General features: G+C 39.3%; 1 protein-coding gene across 2 annotated transcripts in view; it reads left to right on the top strand.

The window, feature by feature from the left end:
- GAD1 (glutamate decarboxylase 1) overlaps positions 1-12,194 on the top strand; it is a 39,740-nt gene extending 27,546 nt beyond the window's left edge. For both annotated transcript variants that reach the window (XM_061435544.1, XM_061435542.1), the window contains 6 exons: positions 1,011-1,075; positions 4,065-4,143; positions 5,234-5,383; positions 7,716-7,823; positions 9,268-9,357; positions 10,764-12,194. In XM_061435544.1, coding sequence (XP_061291528.1) covers positions 1,011-1,075; positions 4,065-4,143; positions 5,234-5,383; positions 7,716-7,823; positions 9,268-9,357; positions 10,764-10,937 — 666 coding nt within the window. In that variant the 3' untranslated portion in view covers positions 10,938-12,194. The remainder of the gene's footprint in view (positions 1-1,010; positions 1,076-4,064; positions 4,144-5,233; positions 5,384-7,715; positions 7,824-9,267; positions 9,358-10,763) is intronic.
- The last annotated feature ends 8,487 nt before the right edge of the window (positions 12,195-20,681 follow it).

Raw genomic sequence — 20,681 nt, 5'->3', positions numbered from 1 at the left:
CTTATTCAGTCCTTCCTGGCCAATTTCTGTCTTCTATGGTTCAACCTACAAGTTCAACTCTATCACTTTCCTAGAAAGCTTCTGAACAAATGGCTGTAGAGTAAAATACAACTGATTTCAAAGGGGAAAAAAATGTAAGATACAATGTGTAGAAATTGGCCATGAATCTGAATATGGACACTCAGCTGTCTGCCTTCAGTCCAACCATCTATGACACTTTTCTTAAAAAGAAAGGAAGGAACGAAAAGAAAAGACAGGCATATCTGGTACATGTAGGAAAAATAAGGCTGTATATGGAAGGTGGTATCAATTAAGAGATTTTGTTCCATTTCCTAGGAGCATAAGAGGTAGATTTTCACATGTGTGACTGTGTTTTTTTTTTCTCTCTCTCTCTCCATTCTCTCATGGGTTTAACTTCTTACAAGTGGACAATGGGATTATCTGCCCTGATATTGGACAAGTGATTACAAAGTCTGTTCTTATGTCACATGGTGTCCCAGGCTATTTGATCAACATGCATCAGGGAACCCGCAAAAATGTCCTGCTCTTGAAGGAGCAGTTGCGGAAAATCCAAGCCCACCAGGGCTGCTGCCTTCCAAGGTTTTCAGAAGCCCTTAGAGTTCTACTCTGGGTAGACTCAGATGGCAACCTCTAGTCCTGTGTGTTCCTGCTCCCAGAGCCCCCCAGGGGGTCATCTCAAGTGTCCCTGGCTTTCTAGAGCACTTTAGGCCTTGGATCTCAGCTCCACAGGCTCAGCCCCATTTATCTGTATTACTTGCATGGCGACCCTGACATTAATCTGGAGGAACTTTTGAAGAAGATGTGATAAATGATGAATAAGTACAATTGCCCTTGGTGGAACAGTCTGTGTGGGTTCTGTTTGTCAGAGGAGCTCATGTTTTTCACCATTTACATTCTCATCATGTTTTGCTAGAGGTGTGGTGTGACCGGGCTCAGACTCATCAGTGTTGCTCAGGGTCCCTTTCCCTCTCTTTTCTCTGTCCTCACAGGCTGCCTGGGGTGGCGGGCTGCTCATGTCCCAGAAGCACCGCCATAAGCTCAGTGGCATCGAGAGGTAAGGGCTGAGCACAGGGCCTCCTCCATCCAGGCCATGCAGCACATGGTGTGCTGGGTCCACTGATGTGTCTGCCCTGATTCCCAACATCTTATTCTATTGAAGCTCACTTTTGTTCAGCAGGCACTGATTGAGCACTTACTGTATGCCAGGCACTGGGGAATCAAAGATGATGGATTTCCTAGTCAAATGAGTTTTCGCCTCAGTGAGCTCACAGTTTAGTAAAAGAGAAAGACAAACAAAGAGTTACCACACCCTGTGATAAGCTCAACAGCAGACTGATTGCAAGGTGCCTGAGCAGGAGAGAAGAGAGACTTACCATGGTGGGCATTTGGAGGCTAAATGAGAGTTCGTTGAGGGCACATGAAGAGGTGCTGATTTAGTTCATTCTTCTTTCTCACTAAGCTTACATTTCCCACTAAACTGAGGATAGGGCAGGACACTCAGCATGCCTTACTTACTTATTTTCTTGTTTACCATTCACATTCAGTGGGTGTTCTAAGCCAAATATGATTTTGACCTAACTCCTAAATATTGATCTGAAATGAACTCACATAGATTCAATGATTCGTTCAGCAACTATTTACCGAGCACCTGTCATGAACCAGGTACCTGTCTTCAGCCCAACCACCAGGCACTCTTCTAAAAATGTGTACCTGGCACATTAAAAAAAAATAAGGCAATATATGGAAGGTGGTGTCAATGAAAAGGTTTCCCCTCCTGAATCTTACTGTCCAGTGGACTGGACATAAACAAGGAGATATTTCATCTGCCAAGGTGTGGTATTTTATACAGGATAGTCAGAGGCCCTTCTAGGGTGGTAGCGTTTCAGCAGATTCTGGGATAAATGGAGATAGAAAGACAATACAGGAAGAATGTTCCAGGTGGTGGGAAGGGCAAATACAAAGGCCCTGAAGAAGGATGTTCATGGCAAGCTGGAGGAAGGACCATCATCGAGGCCACTGTGGCTGGAGCAATGAGAGAGCAGCAAGAGCAGATGAGGGTGGAGAGGCGGACCGGCAGCAGACGTCAGGGAGGCGCTCCAGGGGGCCAAGTGTTCTTACCTCTCCTGTGCCTCACCCCCTGCCTTTCAGCTTGGAGGGGCCAATATCTGAGTGAGTGGATGAAGCGTAACTTGCTGAAGCATAGTTATATGAGCCTTAACTTGGAGGACAAGATCTTATATGTAGATGGGCCGGTCCAACTGTACTTTAAATTTCTCAGGCAATTTCCATCTGTGAGTCAAGCGAAAACTTGAAACATTTTGCACTAGACTTTTCCTTTTCTAACATTTTAAAGCACGTATGTCTTCTGAAAGAAACTGAATCTACATCATATGTTACTACTTTCCACTTGTAGCACCGAAGAATGATTTACGTCAGTCCCTTAGGACATTCAAAAAAAATGTCAGATATTTTGTGAGATCTGTGTATAATTGTTTAATGGTTCAGTGCATGATAACTGTGAGAAACTGGATTAAATTCACTACCTTGTAAAATATGGCTTGATGCTGATGCTTTTTAATGCGATAACATTGAGTCAACTTACAACTTTTCATAAGTCTCTTTCATAAAGATTTTCTTTATTCATGTGGTGGAAGGTACTTCAAGCCTTTCCTCTCTTTGAACAACAGTATCGACTCCATAGTCAAGTACACACTAAATTGTTTTCCCTCTATTGGACCTAAGCAAGATGAAGAGGTTAAAAATTCTCAGCAGGAATTTAGCTCCAGGGAGAGCAGAGGCAGTGTAATTCCAAGCCAATTGCTATGTCTGGGGAAAACATTCTTCACAGGTACTAAAGCACAGAGCCCAGCTGTGGGCTAGGCCATTGGGAAGGAGTTACCCAAGTTTTAATCGTCATACATTACACTTGTTTGTTTCTATAATGTCCTAGCTAGTGCGCTCCTTAACCATTTAATTGTGTCTGACGGAGGGATGCGGTTGCTAGGAGACCATGCTTGTTAAACTACCACTGCAGACTAAACAGGCAAGATTATGTTTATTTAGCATTTAAACAATGCTACTAAGTAGTCCAAGTCCAGAATTGTCCAGCTGATCCTTGCTTTTGTGTGTCAGCCTTCATACTACCTTATAAGCAAGTAGGTCAGCATCACCAGTCCGATTTATAAGAAAAGGAAGGCAGAAAGAACCTGAATCTGTTGCCTAGAGGCAGGCAGTCTAGTAGAGAGGTTATGAACAGTAGACTGACAGTTAGACTCCCTGAATTTGAATCTTGACTCCAACACTTCCCAGCTGTGTGACTTTGGGTGATATATTGAACCCTCTTGTGCCTCACTCTCTGCATCTAAAATAGAGGTGGCAGTAGTCGTTATATGATAGGGTTGTTGTAAGAATTAAGTATTTCAGGCATGGTTATTAGCACTGTATCTACTAACTCATTTTACTAACTTTATTCAATTCGTTGTGGTAGATGTTATTCTCCCCACTTTACAGTCAGGAAAACTGAGGCACAAAGGAGTTGTGTAACTTCCCCAAACCAGCAAATGTCAGAGCCAGGTTTCAGACCTGGGTAATCTGGCTTCAAAGCTTGAGTTCATAACCATGACACCACACTGTTAAAATGCCTGTAATGCTCTTGGTATACTAGGAAACATAATAAATGCTCTTCATAAATGTTAGCTAGTATTAATAGCAGTTTTTTAGAAGAGGCAGTCTGCTACTTAGTACTCTGAGTCTGCCCACAAAGTATTTATTTACCACTTATTGATCAGTTTAGGGGGCTTCCCTTGTGGCTCAGCTGGTAAAGAATCTGCCTGCAATGCAGAAGACCTGGGTTTGATCCCTGGGTTGGGAAGATCCCTTAGAGAAGGGAAAGGCTATGCACTCCAGTATGAGGTCAGTTTAGGGACTGGGCATTGAAAATGTGCATTGACTTGAGTTGTGGGGGGTGATGGTTTCCTCAAGCGGACAGTTGCCGCTTGTTGACCCCTGCACCTTCTCCTCAGAGTGTCATATGCTTCTTTCAGGGCCAACTCTGTCACCTGGAACCCTCACAAGATGATGGGTGTGCTGCTGCAGTGCTCTGCCATTCTTGTAAAAGAAAAGGTCTGTCCTTCCCCTAGAGATGAGCTAGTGGCCTGCACACCTTTTAGAAGGCATGAGAAGGGGAACGCTTGGAGGTCTTCTTACAGTACCTGTTGAGGAACTCACAAGGCTGACAGCCTGGCTAGGCCTGCCACAGCTATTGTTTCCCTCCTGTGTCTGTTAGGCTTCAGCTAACCCAGCACCTTCCCTTGGCTCTTGCTCTGCACTATTCCTTCTTCCTTGTTCAGTGCTCAAGGCCCTGCCAGTGGAGGAAACCACAAGGACATTATTTCATCCCACATTCCTTCTCTCAAAAGTGAGAGTGATTGGCTGAGCTGCTGCCTCTCACCTTAGGATGAAAAGAGGTGGTGGGGACATACTTCAGGTTCTGAGCGTGAGTCTGTGGCCCCAAGAGCTGAAACAAATTACTCAGAACCACAACTACAAATGTCAACTCAGGGCAACAAGGAACATTGACCAAAAAGCTGTGAGTTAGTAGCCTGTTCTCTTCTTTAAGAATCTAATAATGGAACCCTGCCCTGGAGAGTTTTGTTCCTTCAGGAAAACTTTTGCACACTGAAGCATTCACAAAGCCTGTCTCTGTCCTGTGGCAGCCACAAATGCAGATGCTCCTTACTCCACTCCTAAGTAGAGTGCCTGTTAACTTCATAGATGATCTGGGAATGGACTGGAACACCTTTTAGGGGGCACTTTGGGAAGGAAGATTCTTCTACACATGAGACCGTCCCACCCTCTATAGGAAGTTTATATCCCCAACTCCTGCCAACTGAATGCCATAGCACTTCCCAGTCTGTGAAATAACCCGAAACAGTCACACACATTTCCAAATGCCCCTTAGAGGGACAATAGGGTGGGCCCTCATGGTTGGCATCTGAGACAAAAGATAGTTTTCCAAATAGAGTGACAGAGGAGAAGGGGCAAAGGTTCTTCCAATGGTGGTTTTAGAGAAGGACATCAGGACAAGTGCAAGTCCTCATGAGATATTAGAAGAAAGGTCGTATGTGACCCCAAGTCCAGCATGCCTTGTTTCCAAGCCATCCACGCTTCTGTCCTGAGAATACAGATTTCCATGTGTTGATTTTCATGGCAGGGTATCCTCCAAGGATGCAACCAGATGTGTGCGGGATACCTCTTCCAGCCGGACAAGCAGTATGATGTCTCCTATGACACTGGGGACAAGGCCATTCAGTGCGGCCGCCACGTAGACATCTTCAAGTTCTGGCTGATGTGGAAAGCAAAGGTACGAAGAGTGGCCTTCAGCAAATAGAGCAGAAGTGTAATGTGCACAGGCTGGCTGGCAAAAGAGAGGCAAAGCTGTATCACAGATAATTCATTATGTGTGTAATCAATATCTAGATAATTGAGTTAACTGTATTTTCTTTGCTGGTGAATGAAATAACTTTATCCCTTATGTCAAATTCTCTCTCTTTCCATTCAGTCTCAATTTGAATTAGCATGACATTTTCTTTAACTTTCTCTTATAAGCACTAAAAATTTTGCCAAGGGCTTCCACAGCAGTTCTTAGGGATACTGAAATTATTTAGTGCAGATGTTGAGAAAGAGATAAAGATAAAATTATTACATTTTTCTGTGCAGAACCCTGAGTTGTTTTATGAGGTCTCAAATGATGGGATGTATATGCCAGTTTTAAGTTCTATATAAATAACAACCTATTTCATACCCTCTTCTAGAAAATGCATACTTGATTCTAAGAAATCCTAAACCGAAGCATGCTGTGTCTGTATTCATCAGTCTTTACGGCTGCTTTTCTATGTCTAGAAGAAAAAAAGCAAGCATTTGGAATTTCCCTCAAATTTTGGATGAGGAAAAGGAATACTATGTGACTATTTGTTTCAAAAGTATTTTTATGTAGTCAAGTAAAGGCAATTTTGATTTCACAGCTTTAGATCACCACCATCATTTTTCTTTATCTACTGTAAATTAATTTTAGTAAGTTTCAAGATTAGGTCTACTGATACCAAAACAACAAAGTTTTCCAGCCAAACATCTAGTTAAATGTTCTTCTGTAGGAAGAATTTGATGGATTATTAGTGTTTTTCCTCACCAAGTCATTTTGTCTTGATATAGAAATAGTCTGAATTTGATTTCTACCACAAAGTAATCACAGGTATTTTAAGCATATAAATAGCCATGAATTGTAGGAAAAGAAAGAGCCCTGTGATTCAGAAATATAATAACCACATGGCCTGTCTCAGTAATTTGTGCCTTGGTTTTGCCTAACAATAACCCCTTGAACCATCTGCCGGAAGTTTGGCTCACAGTGACTCGGTTACCAAGGTGGGATCCTGGTGTGGGCTTCATTCCCAAGAGGAAGGCAGACTGGCCCAGGCACGTGCTCCGCGATGACTGCTGCTTTGCCAGTGTTGGCTTGGCCCAGGTGCATTAGCAACCCACAAGCCTTGTGCATCTGCTCTCCTTGTTGACGCCGACCCACTCAACACCCCCCGCGCTGCTGTCACTAATCAGCCACGCTAGCTCTGGAAACTCAAGCTCAGTCAGTCTGTCAATACTTGGAGCTACTGCCGTCTCAGGGCATGTCCTAAGACCACTGCTTCCCCTTCTGCCTGCCTGCCTGTCACCACGAAGGGGTAATACGACGTTATGTGGAGGGGAGCCTGTCTGGGAGTGAGGGGGATGTGTTTGGTCGGGACTTCCTTCTGGGGAAGGTAGGTTCCAAAGTACTATTTCTCCAACTCTCTGAAGAACCAGTTGGGTTTTTCTTTAACCTGTCATAGATCAATACAATAAAGATGAATTGCTAGAAAAATGAAATAGAAAGCCATATGAAATATAAACATCAGTTTTATTTTATTTTTTTTTATAAACAAGTTATGAAAATTTTATTGAGTGGTGTGTTGATCAGTTTTTAACCTTTTAGTGTCTATGTTTTCATGAAGTAATTTTTATTTTATTTTATTTTTTAACTTTACAATATTGTATTGGTTTTGCCATATATCAAAATGAATCCGCCACAGGTATACATGTGTTCCCGGAAGTTTGGCTCACAGTGAATTGGTTACCAAGGTGGGATCCTGGTGAGGGAGCAGGGAGGAGGGTTCAGGAGGGGGAACACATGTAAACATCAATTTTAAAAATGAGATTCAGTAGACGTAAAATTACTCTGTCAAACGGCCATAGAAGTTTCTTATTGCTTAATCTCAGTTTCTCAACTCATCTCATCGTGGACTGGTTACAGTGTATGTCCGTAGACGACAGTTTGGGTGGCAGCAGCCTAAGGCAAACCAAAAATGGGCTTCAGGCTCAGGCTGTGAATTACTAGCAAGAATCTAAAAGCCCTGTTGAGGATAACTGCCCAGAGACTAGAATGCCTTCAAAAGAGATTTGGCACATGTTATCACATACAGAGCTGTGAGAAAGCCACACACATTCAATGAGATGGTTCTTGCTAACCATCTCCAAGAATACTCTTCTGTATATTTCTGATAGATAGAGACAGCAAAGCCCTCTCAATGCCATCACAGGGAAATGCAAATTCTCACCAACAAATATGACTTTCTTTCTTTTTTTCTTTTTTTTTTTTTTAAAAACAGGGTACAGTGGGCTTTGAAAATCAGATCAACAAATGCTTGGAACTGGCTGAATACCTCTATGCCAAGATTAAAAACAGAGAAGAATTTGAGATGGTTTTTGATGGTGAGGTAAGCTGTCTGGACTAGCTATATCAAATATCTATTGAGGGAAGATTACAGAGGGAAGCTTCTGAAGCTGTAGTGTCCCACATTACCAGAAGCTGCTTCTGAATTTTCATTCTATGCACTCTCGTTTACTTCCCTCTGTGTTCACAAATGTTTCTTCCAGTAGCATTGGGACAACTTTTCCCCTTTGCCTCTTCCAGAAAGGTGTAGTTCTCAGCCAGTCCTTCATAGACCAGAGGGCTTTCCTTGGCAGGTCTGAATCCTGTATCATTCTTGGAACTTATCATGGTGTTGTACCTCCGTGAGAAAGTGTTCTTCAGTTCCAAGAAGCTTGTGGGATGGGTATACCGATCCCAGACCCTTGTCTCCCAAGACTGGTCCTAAAATGAAGTTGTACTTTACATAGATTCGTTATGAGGAGAGCAAGATAAAATGGTCTCTGCCCTGAGTTCAGATCCACACTGCACGCAGTCAGGTGCTTGTTATTCTGCTGTTGGCTGAGTGCCTGTTGTGTGTCTTGCCCCAGACTGGGAGCTTGGTTGTAGAGTAGTGACCAAAACAGGTACCATCTCTCCCCTATTGGAGCTCACAGCTGAATAAAGAAAGCTGGAATAGGAGCCAGTGCTGAATAGAAGGAATTACACTCATAATCCAGTGTAATAAAACACTGCCTGCATTCAACTCAGTCTATTTATCAGGCACCTAAACTACTTGTAACACTCTGGAGAGTCGCCAAGTGAACAAGAAAGAACCCTAAGCTGTTCAAATCCATCATACAGTGCTCGTGCGTTTCACCTCTGGGGCCTCACACTCATCACTTACACTATTTTAAATGTTCCACTAGCAGGTTAAGATGAATGTGATGTCTCCAACCCATGAAAGGTAGGCACAGTGATGGCAGACAGCAATTAGGAAGGAAACTGGAAAACTGTAGCAAGAATGCAGAAGGACTCAAAAAGCATGAGAGTCCTTAGGGAAGGACCACTAAACAATCCAGTACATCTCAGTAAGCCCTGTCTTACAGTTTAGAACCAGTATTAATGTTCATTATGATAATCCTGAGTAATCAGGAGAAGGTTTAGTATTGATAGAATAAAGTCAAAACATTCAGGACCAAAAAAATTAACAATGCTTTGAGCATCTTCTATATATGAGGCACTACAAGATGGCAAGATGGATAATAGCCTTTATTGAAATGATCCAAATGTAGTTTTTTTTTAATATTTCGGTGTTCAAAGGTGGGTAACTTTAATCATCGAGAAAATTGGTTATGGGAAATAGCTCTCTTCCCAGATATGATGGGATAAACCGGGCTTTGTTCTCCCAAGTATAGAAGTAACATGAAGCCTTTTTGAGGGATGGGGTGGGGAGTTAGAACAGCTTTCTCTCAAGTTCTCTTAATTTTCTGTTTTGTTTTTTGCATGCTTGTTTGTGAAAACCGCTACAGCCTGAGCATACGAACGTCTGTTTCTGGTATATTCCACAAAGCCTCAGGGGTGTTCCAGATAGCCCCGAACGACGGGAAAAGCTACACAGGGTATGGAATCTCTCCTTGTCTCTTCTAACCCTCTGCAGTTTCTCTGGCTGGTCAGAACATCCTCATTCTAGGGGTCTGTCTGAACAGAAAGAAATGAAAGCTAAAGGTTTGGGGTGATACAGAGACATCTTGTTATATTCTTCTCCTTGGGTCTGAATTGTCCCCACTGTGGTTCAGATGCAGTGGGGATTTCTAGGGAATGCATCCCTGCATTAAGTTGGTGTTTGTCATCAGAGGGGTTATGTGCCGTGCAGTTGAATAATATACATATTCCTTGAAACTTCCATACCAAACCATGTCTATTAAAATATCTTTTACTAAGTTTGAGTCAACTCTAATGCTGATTCATTCTAGTTACTGGTTTCTATATCTAGTTTATATGTTACTTATAGTTGTTTGTATTTAACTTATATACTATTTCACTCATCTAATCATTCAACAGATATTTGGTGAGCAGAGTTCATGTGCCAGACAATATCCCAGGTGCTGGATTACTGTATGGAAGTCTTAATTTGTATTGTTGCCCCTGTGAATTTTTCAATTTTGTTTTTTTTGACTTTATTATCATTGTCCTGTGTCTGACTTTTGAAATTCAGTTGCACAATGCTTTCTGTAGGAATGTATGATTGGGTAGACTTAAATAGTCATTAGTGGCCATCATCAAAAAACCTACAAATAATAAGTGCTGGAGAGGGTGTGAACAAAAGGGAATCTTCCTATACTGTTTGTGGAAATGTAAATTGGTGCAGCCACTATGGAGAACAGTATGAAAGTTAGCTATGAAAAGAATAAAATAATGCCATTTGCAGCCGCATGGATGAACCTAGAGATTATCATACTAAGTGAGGTAAGTCAAACAGAGAAAGGCAAATATCCCATGATATCACTTATATGTGGAATCTAAAAAATTATATAAATGAACTTACAAAATAGAAGCAGACTCACAAGCATAAAAAACAAACTTATGGTTACCAGAGAGGAAAGAGGGTAGGCGGAAAAGACAAACGAGGAGTTTAGGATTAGCAGATACACACTACTATATATAAAATAAACACAAGATCCTGCTGTATAGCACAGGGAGCTATATTCAATAGCTTGTAATAATCTATAATGAAGAAGAGTCTGAAAAATAACGTGTGTGTGTGTATACCTGAATCACTTTTCTGTCCACCTGAAACTATCACAGTTTTATAAATCAACTGTTTATGTCAATTTAAAAATTAGTCATTAGATACTAGCCATTGAAGAAACTTGGGTGTAAAATACTTCTTTGCCTTTGTGTGAGTGTAAATACATGATGAAAAGCAGGTTGCTCTTTTTTTGCAACTAAGAAATGGGTTGTATTATGAAAAAGAGCATGGTGTTCGTATCGACCTTGAGTTTTGTCTTGTGTTTTCCCTTACAAGGTGGCCCCAAAGATCAAAGCCCTGATGATGGAATCTGGCACAACCATGGTTGGCTACCAGCCTCAGGGGGACAAGGCCAACTTCTTCCGGATGGTCATCTCCAACCCAGCCGCTACCCAATCTGATATTGACTTCCTCATTGAGGAGATAGAGAGGCTGGGCCAGGATCTGTAACTGCCACCCACAGTACATCAGTTTCTGGGACTTCCCTTTCCCCTCCGCACTCTAGAACAAACCTCTATACGTTGCTGAAACACATAGGCCATTTCATTGAGGGAAAACAGAATATCTTGAAGAATACTGTTAAAACCTTCCTTAAGCTTATTAGAGTTAGCCGGAAATAATGTTCTTTTTCAAAAGTTGCACATTAGGAACACAGTATATATGTACAGTTATATATACCTCTCTCTATAAATACACGTCTGTCTAGTGAGTGTGGTAATAGATCACAGCATGTCTCCCGCTCCAAGAGAATCCATTTTACCTTCTTCCTCAGTAACTGAGGGGCCAAACATGCCGCAAACCAGCTTGCCCAGCCGCCCCAGAAAAGATGTTTTTTTCAAAATGCTGTGTGTTGGGGACCAAGGAAAATGCTGTTGGCGGGCGACCTCACCGTCAGTATTTCTCCCATCTGAAGTCATGATGGATGAGAAAAAGAGCCACTGGGTGACAAGCGTCCCGCCCTCCCCGTTAGGATCCTGTTAGGGGGAAACAGTAGCAGAGTCGTTGTTCCAGGTGTGCTATTGCTGTATATTTCGAGTTTAATTTGTGTAGGTTGTGCATATTTCTGTTGTTTGTCCTTAGGAGGGGGAGGGGAAGAATATATGTAATGATCTCAATGACTGTTTGTAGGTAAATGAAATATTTGCTTATTTATATTCAGAGATTTACCATGTTAAAGAGGTGTCTTGTATTTTCTTCTCATTTGTAATGTATCTTATTTATATATTAATGCAGTAAGTTCTGAAAATTGTTTATGGTATTTTCGTGCACTTGTGAGCCAAAGAGAAAAGACTGAAATTAGTAAGACTTGTATTATATTAGAGTGCCCTTAAAATAATGATTTAAGCATAACTTTACCATCTATAAAAGAATTCTGATACTGTACATAACATCCTATATATGGAAATCCCGAGACTTACATAGCATCTGCTCTTCTATTACTCTGTCTGGCTGTATGTTGGGTGTTCTCTATGCTTTTCTAGTAACTGTTGGATAATAACTAGGTCTTCTGTAATTTTGTAGTAGTTCATGACCAATCTCTGTGACTCCCTTAGCGCAAACCTAAGGCAATGTTTCCGAAGACTCTGAAGATCTCAATCTGACCAGGCTCACAACTGTTTTTGAAGAAAGGAAATTCACACTGTGCATTTTAGAGTATGCAAGAAGACTATAAATAAATAAAAATATTCTCTGTGGAGAATTTGAACAAATTTTTCTTTCAGTATGTGTTTCATGCAGAAAAGAGAGGTTTCCAGTTATGGTTGCTGGGATCACCATAGCCCATTAATGCTCACCAGCTGACTTCAGGTGATGGTCAATACCTTAATTAGGTTGGGACTCAATCCACAGTCTTAAATTCCCAAGCCCCTTATCTAAAAATCATTGGGATTCTAATTAAATAAAATTTGTGGTTAACACTCGGAAAAAGAAAAATTCCTATTTTTCATTTTCCTATCTGTATCTTGGAGTTCCATTCATTCATTCAAATTTTTATTTTTCTGTTACAGGCACTGTTCTAGAACTAGGATTGCAGAAGTGTGCATGGCTGAAAAATTTTGCTTCTCATGGGCATCTTCCACCACTTGGTATCTACAGTATCTGAATACCTCTAAGAGCACAGAATTGTGCCTTCCAGCTGCTTATGCTTGTACAGTGGGCCCAGTTCACTTCCTCAAGAAATATATTTTGGTGCTGGGTCATTATGAAATAGAGACCATTCTCTATGAATATTCTGTTAAGCCATGATAATACCATCTCATTCATTTGGAATACAAGGAGTTCCCTATCTGGCACTTGTAGGGATTAAATGTCATTTTTAATAGCATATCAATTGCACAAGTAACCATTGTATTAAACAAACTAGACTCCATAGGAAAGTGATCTTAAAGTCACTTTTTTCCTCTAACTGTTCCTTCAGATCCCCTCTGAAGGAGGGGTTGATTGTTTCCATGCCTCTATTTGAGTTCAGGCTAATCACATAGCTTTCCTGGCCTCTCAGGCACAGAACAGCCTCATTTTAGAAACTGAATGTCCAACTCTGTGTAATAAGCAGGACCTCAAATTGGTATCCAGTATAGAGTTCCTCCCTTGATCCTGCTGGTACTGTTTCAGGCTGCAATCCACTGGGGGTGGTGGGTACGTTGTGTGTCCAGGGTGGCAAGGCTGATGGTCAAGATACAGTCAACTTCTTTTTTTACTCTTTTCAGCTACTGTATTTTCCCATCTACAGTCAGATCTAGGGAGAGAAGGGGTCAGAGTAACAAAGGCACAATTTTAGATAATTGTTAAATTGTCAGTTGGCCTCCAGGCCCCTGGTCTATGACATTTTTTTTCTCATGGGACAATATTTTGAGAAGAAATGTTTAAATTAAGATATAATTAAGATACTGTAAGATTCACTCTTTATAGTGTAATATGAATTTTGACAAACCCATTCAATAATGTAACTATCACAATACCTAGAACAGTTCCATCACACCCATACATTGTCCCACATCCTTTTGTGAGCAGCACCTTCTCCAACCCCTAATTCTTGGCAACCTCTGATTTGTCTGTGTCTAGAGTTTTGTTTCAGAGACGGCCATGGCACCCCACTCCAGCACTCTTGCCTGGAAAATCCCATGGACGGAGGAGCCTGGTAGGCTGCAGTCCATGGCGTCGCTAAGAGTCGGACATGACTGAGTGACTTCACTTTCACTTCATTTTCATGCATTGGAGAAGGAAATGGCAACCCACTCCAGTGTTCTTGCCTGGAGAACCCCAGGGACGGAGGAGCCTGGTGGGCTGCCATCTATGGGGTCTCACAGAGTCGGACACGACTGAAGTGACTTAGCAGCAGCAGCAGCAGCAGAATTTTGTTTCTCCCATTTTGTAAATAGAATCATATAATATGTAACCTTTGGGTCTGGCTTCTTTCTCTTAACGTCATGCATTTGGAATTCATCCATGTTGTTGTCGGTATCATTTGTTCATTCCTTTTAGTACTGCGTAGTATTCCATTTGTATGAATGTACAGTTTATCTGTTCTCTCATATAAGGAAATTTGGGTTGTTTGCAGCCTGGGGCAATTAAAATAAAGCCACTATAAACAGTAGGGTACAGATTTTTGTGTGAACATAGGTTATCATTTAACTTGGGTAAATAGGTGTAGGATTGCTTAATCCTATGGCAAGAGTATGTTTATGAGGTAACTAGTTCCAAAGTGGCTGTACCATTTTGTATTCTCACTAGCATTGTAGAAATTTTCTAGTTGCTCTATATTTTGCTGACATCTGGTGGTGTTGATTTTTTAAAATTTTAACCATTCTTTTGTTGTTGCTACAGCTTTATTGAAATATAATTCATATGCCATGTAATTCACTCATTTCAAAGTATATAATTCCCTGGCTTGTAAACTATTCACACAGCTCTAAAGCCATCACTCCAGTCAAATTTAGAACATTTTAATCATCCCACAAAGAAACCTCATACCCATCAGCAGACATTCCTCATTCCTATATACGTATCCTCTCCAGCCACTGGACTCCACTACCTGGCTTTTTGTCTATTCTAGACATCACATATAAGTGAAATCACACAGTATGTGTAGTCTTTTGTGACCAAATGTGACTTCAGGTGTTTTCAAGGTTTATCCATGATATAGCATTCATCATTACTTCTTTCCTTTTATTGCTGAATAATATCCTATCACACAGATACACTACTTTTTTTTTTTATCTCTTCATCAGTTAACAGACATTAGGGTTGTTTCCACTTTTTGACTATTATAAATAATACTAGGCTTTGCGGTTTGGCTCAGATGGTAAAGCATCTGCCTGCAATGCGGGAGACCCGGGTTCAATTCTTGGGTTGGGAAGATCCCCTGGAGAAGGAAATGGCAACCCACTCTAGTACTCTTGCCTGGAAAATTCCATGGATGGAAGAGCCTGGCAGGCTACAGTCCATGGGGTTGCAAAGAGTCGGACACGACTGAGCGACTTCACTTTCACTTTCACTATGAGTATTTGTGTACAGGTTTTTGTACTGACATTATGTTTTGTATTGTTTTTACACTAATAGTGGTATCTTGCTTTGGTTTTAATTTGCTTTTTTATGGGGCACTTTTGAAAGATCCCACTGGAGTCCTTCCACCTCATCGCACATGAGGCATCAAAGTCTCTCCTCCTGTAACCACTTAGGACTCAGCCTCTCAGCCCTGGGTCCTTGGCCATCCACCCTGTCCAGACCTTATATTGGTACCCCGTCTCTAGATAGTACTCTTCGGTGGAATCTCTTTTATTTAAAATCAATTATGTGGGTTACATAAGGAGAGCTTTTAAAATATACACATACAGGATAAAGAATGACTATCACAAAATACTTGAGTATTCCCTGCTCAGCCCAGGAAACAGAACTTCATCAGAACCTTAAGAGCTCTTCAACTCCATAATGAACTCTTCCATAACTAGATGCTCTCCTTTCCCCAAGAACTAGATTCATTATTCTGAACTCTGTGTTAATCACTCTCTTGTTTTTCTATATAGTTTTAATATATATATATATAAATCATTATTGTTTAGTTTTACTTGTCTTTGCACTATATATAAATGAAATATTACAGAATATATACACTTATGACTTATCCATCTGTTCAACATTATGATTTTGTAGGGCCAGTGCTCACCCATACAGAGCCTAAAGGCACTCCTTCCTTCAGGGATAGACTTCCCTGTGCGACTGTGTTCAGCTTGGCATGTGGCGCACATAATAGATTCTAGCACCTACTGAGCCTACTCCACAGCCTGCAAGCACAGCCTTGTGTGGCAGCCTCATGTTTTTGAGATTCACTTTTGATGATGTGATAATCCATTCATTTTTATGGTTGTAATGCTGTTTCACTGGTATGAATATATTTAAGTTGGTTTATTTCTTCTAGGAGGGTAGTATATGATTTTTCCCCCAGTTTTTGCCTTTAGGGACAATGTTGCTATGGGTAGTCTTGTTTTTGGTTTTTCTTCAGTTTTAAAAAAAAATTATTGATGAATAGTTGATTTACAATGTTGTATTAATTTCTACTGTACAGCAAAGTGATACACATATATGTGTATATACATATATATATATATATATATGCATATATGCATATTCTTTGTCATTATGGCTTATCACAGGATATTGAATATAGTTCCCTATGCTACACAGTAGGACCTTGTCATTTATCCATTCTATATCTAATAGTTTGTATCTGTCAACCCCAACCTCCCACTCCACACTCCCCTCAATCTCCTTCCCCTTGGCAACACAAATCTGTTCTCTGTGTCTGTGAGACTGTTTCTGTTTTATACATAAGTTCATCTGTGTCATATTTAAGGTTCCACATATAAGTGGTATTTTATGTATTTGTCTTTCTCTTTCTGACTTACTTCACTTCGCATGATTATCTCTAGGTCCATCCATGTTAGCAAATGGTATTTTTTCATTCTTTTTATGGGTGAGTAGTATTCTATTGTGTGTGTGTATATATAGATATATTTATATATAAACAAAATATGGTGTGTATATATATATATAAATATATATACTCTGTTTATTGTATATCCTTTGTTTATATATAGACTTTGATATATTTTGCTTATCCATTCCTCTGTTGATGGATGTTTAGGTTGTTTCTGTGTCTTGGCTATTGTGAATAGGGCTGCTGTGAACATTGCGGAGCATGTATCTTTTTGAATCATAGTTTTCTCTGGATATAGCCCAAGAGTAAGATCGAAGGATCATATGGCAACTCTACTTTTAGTTTTTTGAGGAACCGCCATACTATTTTCCACAAGGAGCATTCTTTGCACTTGTTTCCTGGTGTTCATGTGCAAAATCTTTTCTAAGGCTTAATGCTTAGAGGTGAAATTGCTGGATCATAGAATACTTGTTGAACTTAACTGAATAAAGCAGAGTGGGCAAACCAAGTTGCACTTGCACCAGCAGCGCGCATTGTCCATACCTCACCATCACTTGCCTACATTTTTCGCCCAGTCTAGTGGGTATGAAATTGTATCTCCTTGTGGTTTTAATTTGTCCTTCCCTAATTACCAATGAGGTTGGTATCTTTTCACATTTTATGAACCATTTGTGTTCTCTCTTCTTTGAAATGCCTAAATCACACTCTTTGTCCAATTTTAAATTTAAATGTTGGCCTTTCTCATATAGTCTTTAGAAGCTTTCTATATATTCCAGTCACTAATTCCTTTTGATTGTATGTTTAATAAATATCTTCTCCTAATTTGGGGCTTGACTTTTCACTTAACTAATGGTCTTTTTTTGAAAACATGCATTTAATGTAGTTGGATTTAGCAACATATTTCTTTACAGTTTTTGTTTTTTTGTCTGTCTTCTTTAAGAAATTCTTCCCTATACCAAAGTCATAAAGATATTCTCATGTATATATTGACTTCTAAGTTTTATGGCTTTATACCTTTCACATTTAAGTCTTCAATCCACCTAGAATTGATTTTTGTATTTAGCTCTTCCTCAAGAGTGAAAGAGCTATTATTAGCCCTTTTCTCTTCCATATAAATTTAGAATTAATTCATCAAGTTCCACCAAAATGTCTTGTTGGGATTTTCATTGGAGTTTCATTGAATCTGTGAATCAATTTTAAGAATATTAACATATTTTCAATATTGAATATAATAACCTTAAACAAAGTTTATATCTCCATTTAACTAGGTCAGCTTTAATGTCTTTCAGTAAAGTTTCATAATGGACATGCACAGCTTTTGATAGATTTATTCCTATGTGCTTTATATTATAGTTATTTTAATGGCATCTTTTTAAAACTACATTTTCTAACTCATTGTTGCTGATGTATAGAAATGTAACTCCTCAGTAATGATTTTGCCTCCAGAAAACTTTCTAAAACTCAATTAATTTTGGTTCTTCAGTGTTTTCCAAATACAGAAATATACCGTCTATGGATAATGAGAGCTTTGTTTATTCCTTTTATTCCTTCTCTCTTTTTTTTTTATTGGAGGATAATTGCTTTACAATATTGTGTTGGCCTCTGCCATACATCAACATGAATCAGCGACGGGTCTCCACATGTCCCCTTCCTCCTGAATCTCCCTCCCATCTCCCACTCCATCCCACCCCTCTAGATTGTCACAGAACACTGGGTTGAGCTTCCTCTGTCACACAGCAAATTCCCACTTGCCATCTCTTTTACATATGGCAATGTACATGTTTTTGCGCTATTCTCTCAATTGCTCCCACTCTGTCCTTCCCCCACTGTGTCCCCAGTCTGTTCTCTCTGTTCATGTCTCCATTGTTGCCCTGCAGAAATAAGCTCATCAGTACCCATCTTTCTAGATTCCGTACACACATGTTAATATATAATATTATCTTCCTCTTCCTGACTGTTTATTCCTTTTTGATCCTTATACTTTTGATCCTTTTGACCCTCATACCTTTCCCCCCTTTCCTTTGGTATACTACACTGCCAGAATATCTAGTACAATGAGGAAATGAAGGGTTGGTAGCAGGCATCTTGCCTTATTCCAGATGTCGGAGGGAATGTTTTCAGCAGACACCATGAAGTTTTATGTTTCTTTATTGAAACATAATTTTGGTTCTTCAGTGTTTTCCAAATACAGAAATATACCATCTATGGATAATGATAGCTTTGTTTATTGGGTTAAAGAAGTTTAAGATACACTTTATTGGGTTAAAGAAGTTTCCTTTTATTCCTAGTTTGCTAAGAGTTTCTATAATAAATGAATATTCAGTTTGTGTTATTATTCATAAAATACTAAAGTTTTCCATATCTTCTTGTGTCTATTTTTGCAAGTTGCATTTTTTTCAGGAATTTATACATATTTTGAAGTTTTCAAGTTATTATAAAGTTGTCCACGATATTTTCCTTTTTAAAAAATATGTTGCATCTATACTTATAGTCTCCATTTTTCCCCAGAGGAGTAATTTGTATCTTCTTTGTTTTTAATTGATTAATCTTAGCAGAAGTTTGTCAGTTTCATTAAGCTGTTCAGAAAAATATTTGTTTTGGTCAATACTCTCAATCATTTAACTGCTTTTTACATCATTAATTTCTGCTTCTGTGTTTATTACTTCCTTTCTTCTACTTTTTTAAGGTTTATCTGCTGTTTGTTTTTCTAACTTCTCAAATTCTGTGCTTTTGTTCTTTTCTAATGGAAGCATCTAAGGATATATATTTTCCCACAAGCATCCTCTCTCATCTATATACTATAAGCTTTGGCACACAATAATGTTATCATCCAATTCTAAATATATTGTATTTGTCTATTTTTCCTTGTAGTTTCACTTATGCTCTGTTATTGGATATAAACAAATTTCTAATTGGCATATTTTTCTGGTGGTCTAAAACTTTTATTATTATGCAGTGACACACTTTTTTTTTTTCCTTTTCATCTATTTGTCTGATATTAATACAGATACACCGCACTCTTTAGTCTTTGCCTAATATATATTTTCTCTTCTTTGAACTATAAAATTTCTGTGTCCTTATGTTTTAGATGTGTCTCATATAAACAGCTAGGTTTCAACACCTTTTCCATCTGAGCAGCTTTGTCTTTTAACTGAAAGATTTTATTGATTGTGATTAGTGAATATTTAGATTTAATTCTACCACCTTATTTTGTGCTATCCATTTGTTTCACCTTTTCTGTTCTTTTTTCTCTTTTTTTGTAAAAGATTTGGATTGAGGTTTGTTTTTTGTTTCTGTTATTTTTCAGTTTTAACTTATGAGAGTATAACTGCTCATAAATTATACTCCCTATGTCTACCCTAAAGATATTGGCATGCATGTCACTTCAAAAGTTAATAATTTTACCCTTCTCATAAATTACAAAAGAACCTTAGATACTTTTGCTCTGATCATCCTCTTCCTGATACATATACCATTGTTATCCAGTATTTTAGATCTCTTTTTTAACTTTATAATTTATACATTATTAATAGTTGTATTCAATCGATGTTTGCTTAGATACACCTGCGTGTTTACCAGCCCCCTAGGCATGATTCCTTTCACATCCCAGACCTTCCATTTGTGGCATTTTCTTTCTCCTTGATCTGCATGTGTTTGAACTTTTGTTTATTGAAGCTTATTAATAACCCCTCTCTGAGAATAGACTCTCTAACTTTGGTTCCTGGACATCATTTGTGAGGCTGGTTTGAAAGCATAGTTATTTAAGCTATTTGCTGCCTTGAAGCTGAAAAAGGTAACTCTTAGATAAGGCAGACTTTGTTAAACAGGAAATGTTCCCGTCACATCAAGGGACCCTTCTTCTAGGCATGATGGGGATTCTGTTGTCTCACAGATAAAAGAAACTAGATACATGCATCAAATTTACCTGCAAGAATCTTAGAATCCTTTAATCTGACCAAATGACGCAAAGCAATTTAACAAAGGGAATTTCACTTTATTTTTGGTTGAAGGTTAGAATTTCTTATAATACAAAGTTTGCTTTACTATTCCAATAAAACCACTTCAAAACTCCTTCTGATTCCCTCAGTGTCCATAGTGGACATCTGTGTTTTTACCTGTCGGACATCTAATCTTGCTTCTTCTGATCATAACATTCCAATTTTGCTTTGAGAGAATATCCTTTCTTCATTCTTGCCCCAGGTAATTGGAGAAATAAGCCCACCCTCTGATTCCAGAGCTGGTCTTCTGAGTTAAGTGTGGCC

The sequence above is a fragment of the Bos javanicus genome, chromosome 2, assembly GCF_032452875.1.
Source record: "Bos javanicus breed banteng chromosome 2, ARS-OSU_banteng_1.0, whole genome shotgun sequence".
NCBI lineage: Eukaryota > Metazoa > Chordata > Mammalia > Artiodactyla > Bovidae > Bos > Bos javanicus.
The sequence above is the reverse complement of the archived record's forward strand: the minus strand, read 5'-3'. Positions and strand labels throughout refer to the sequence as shown.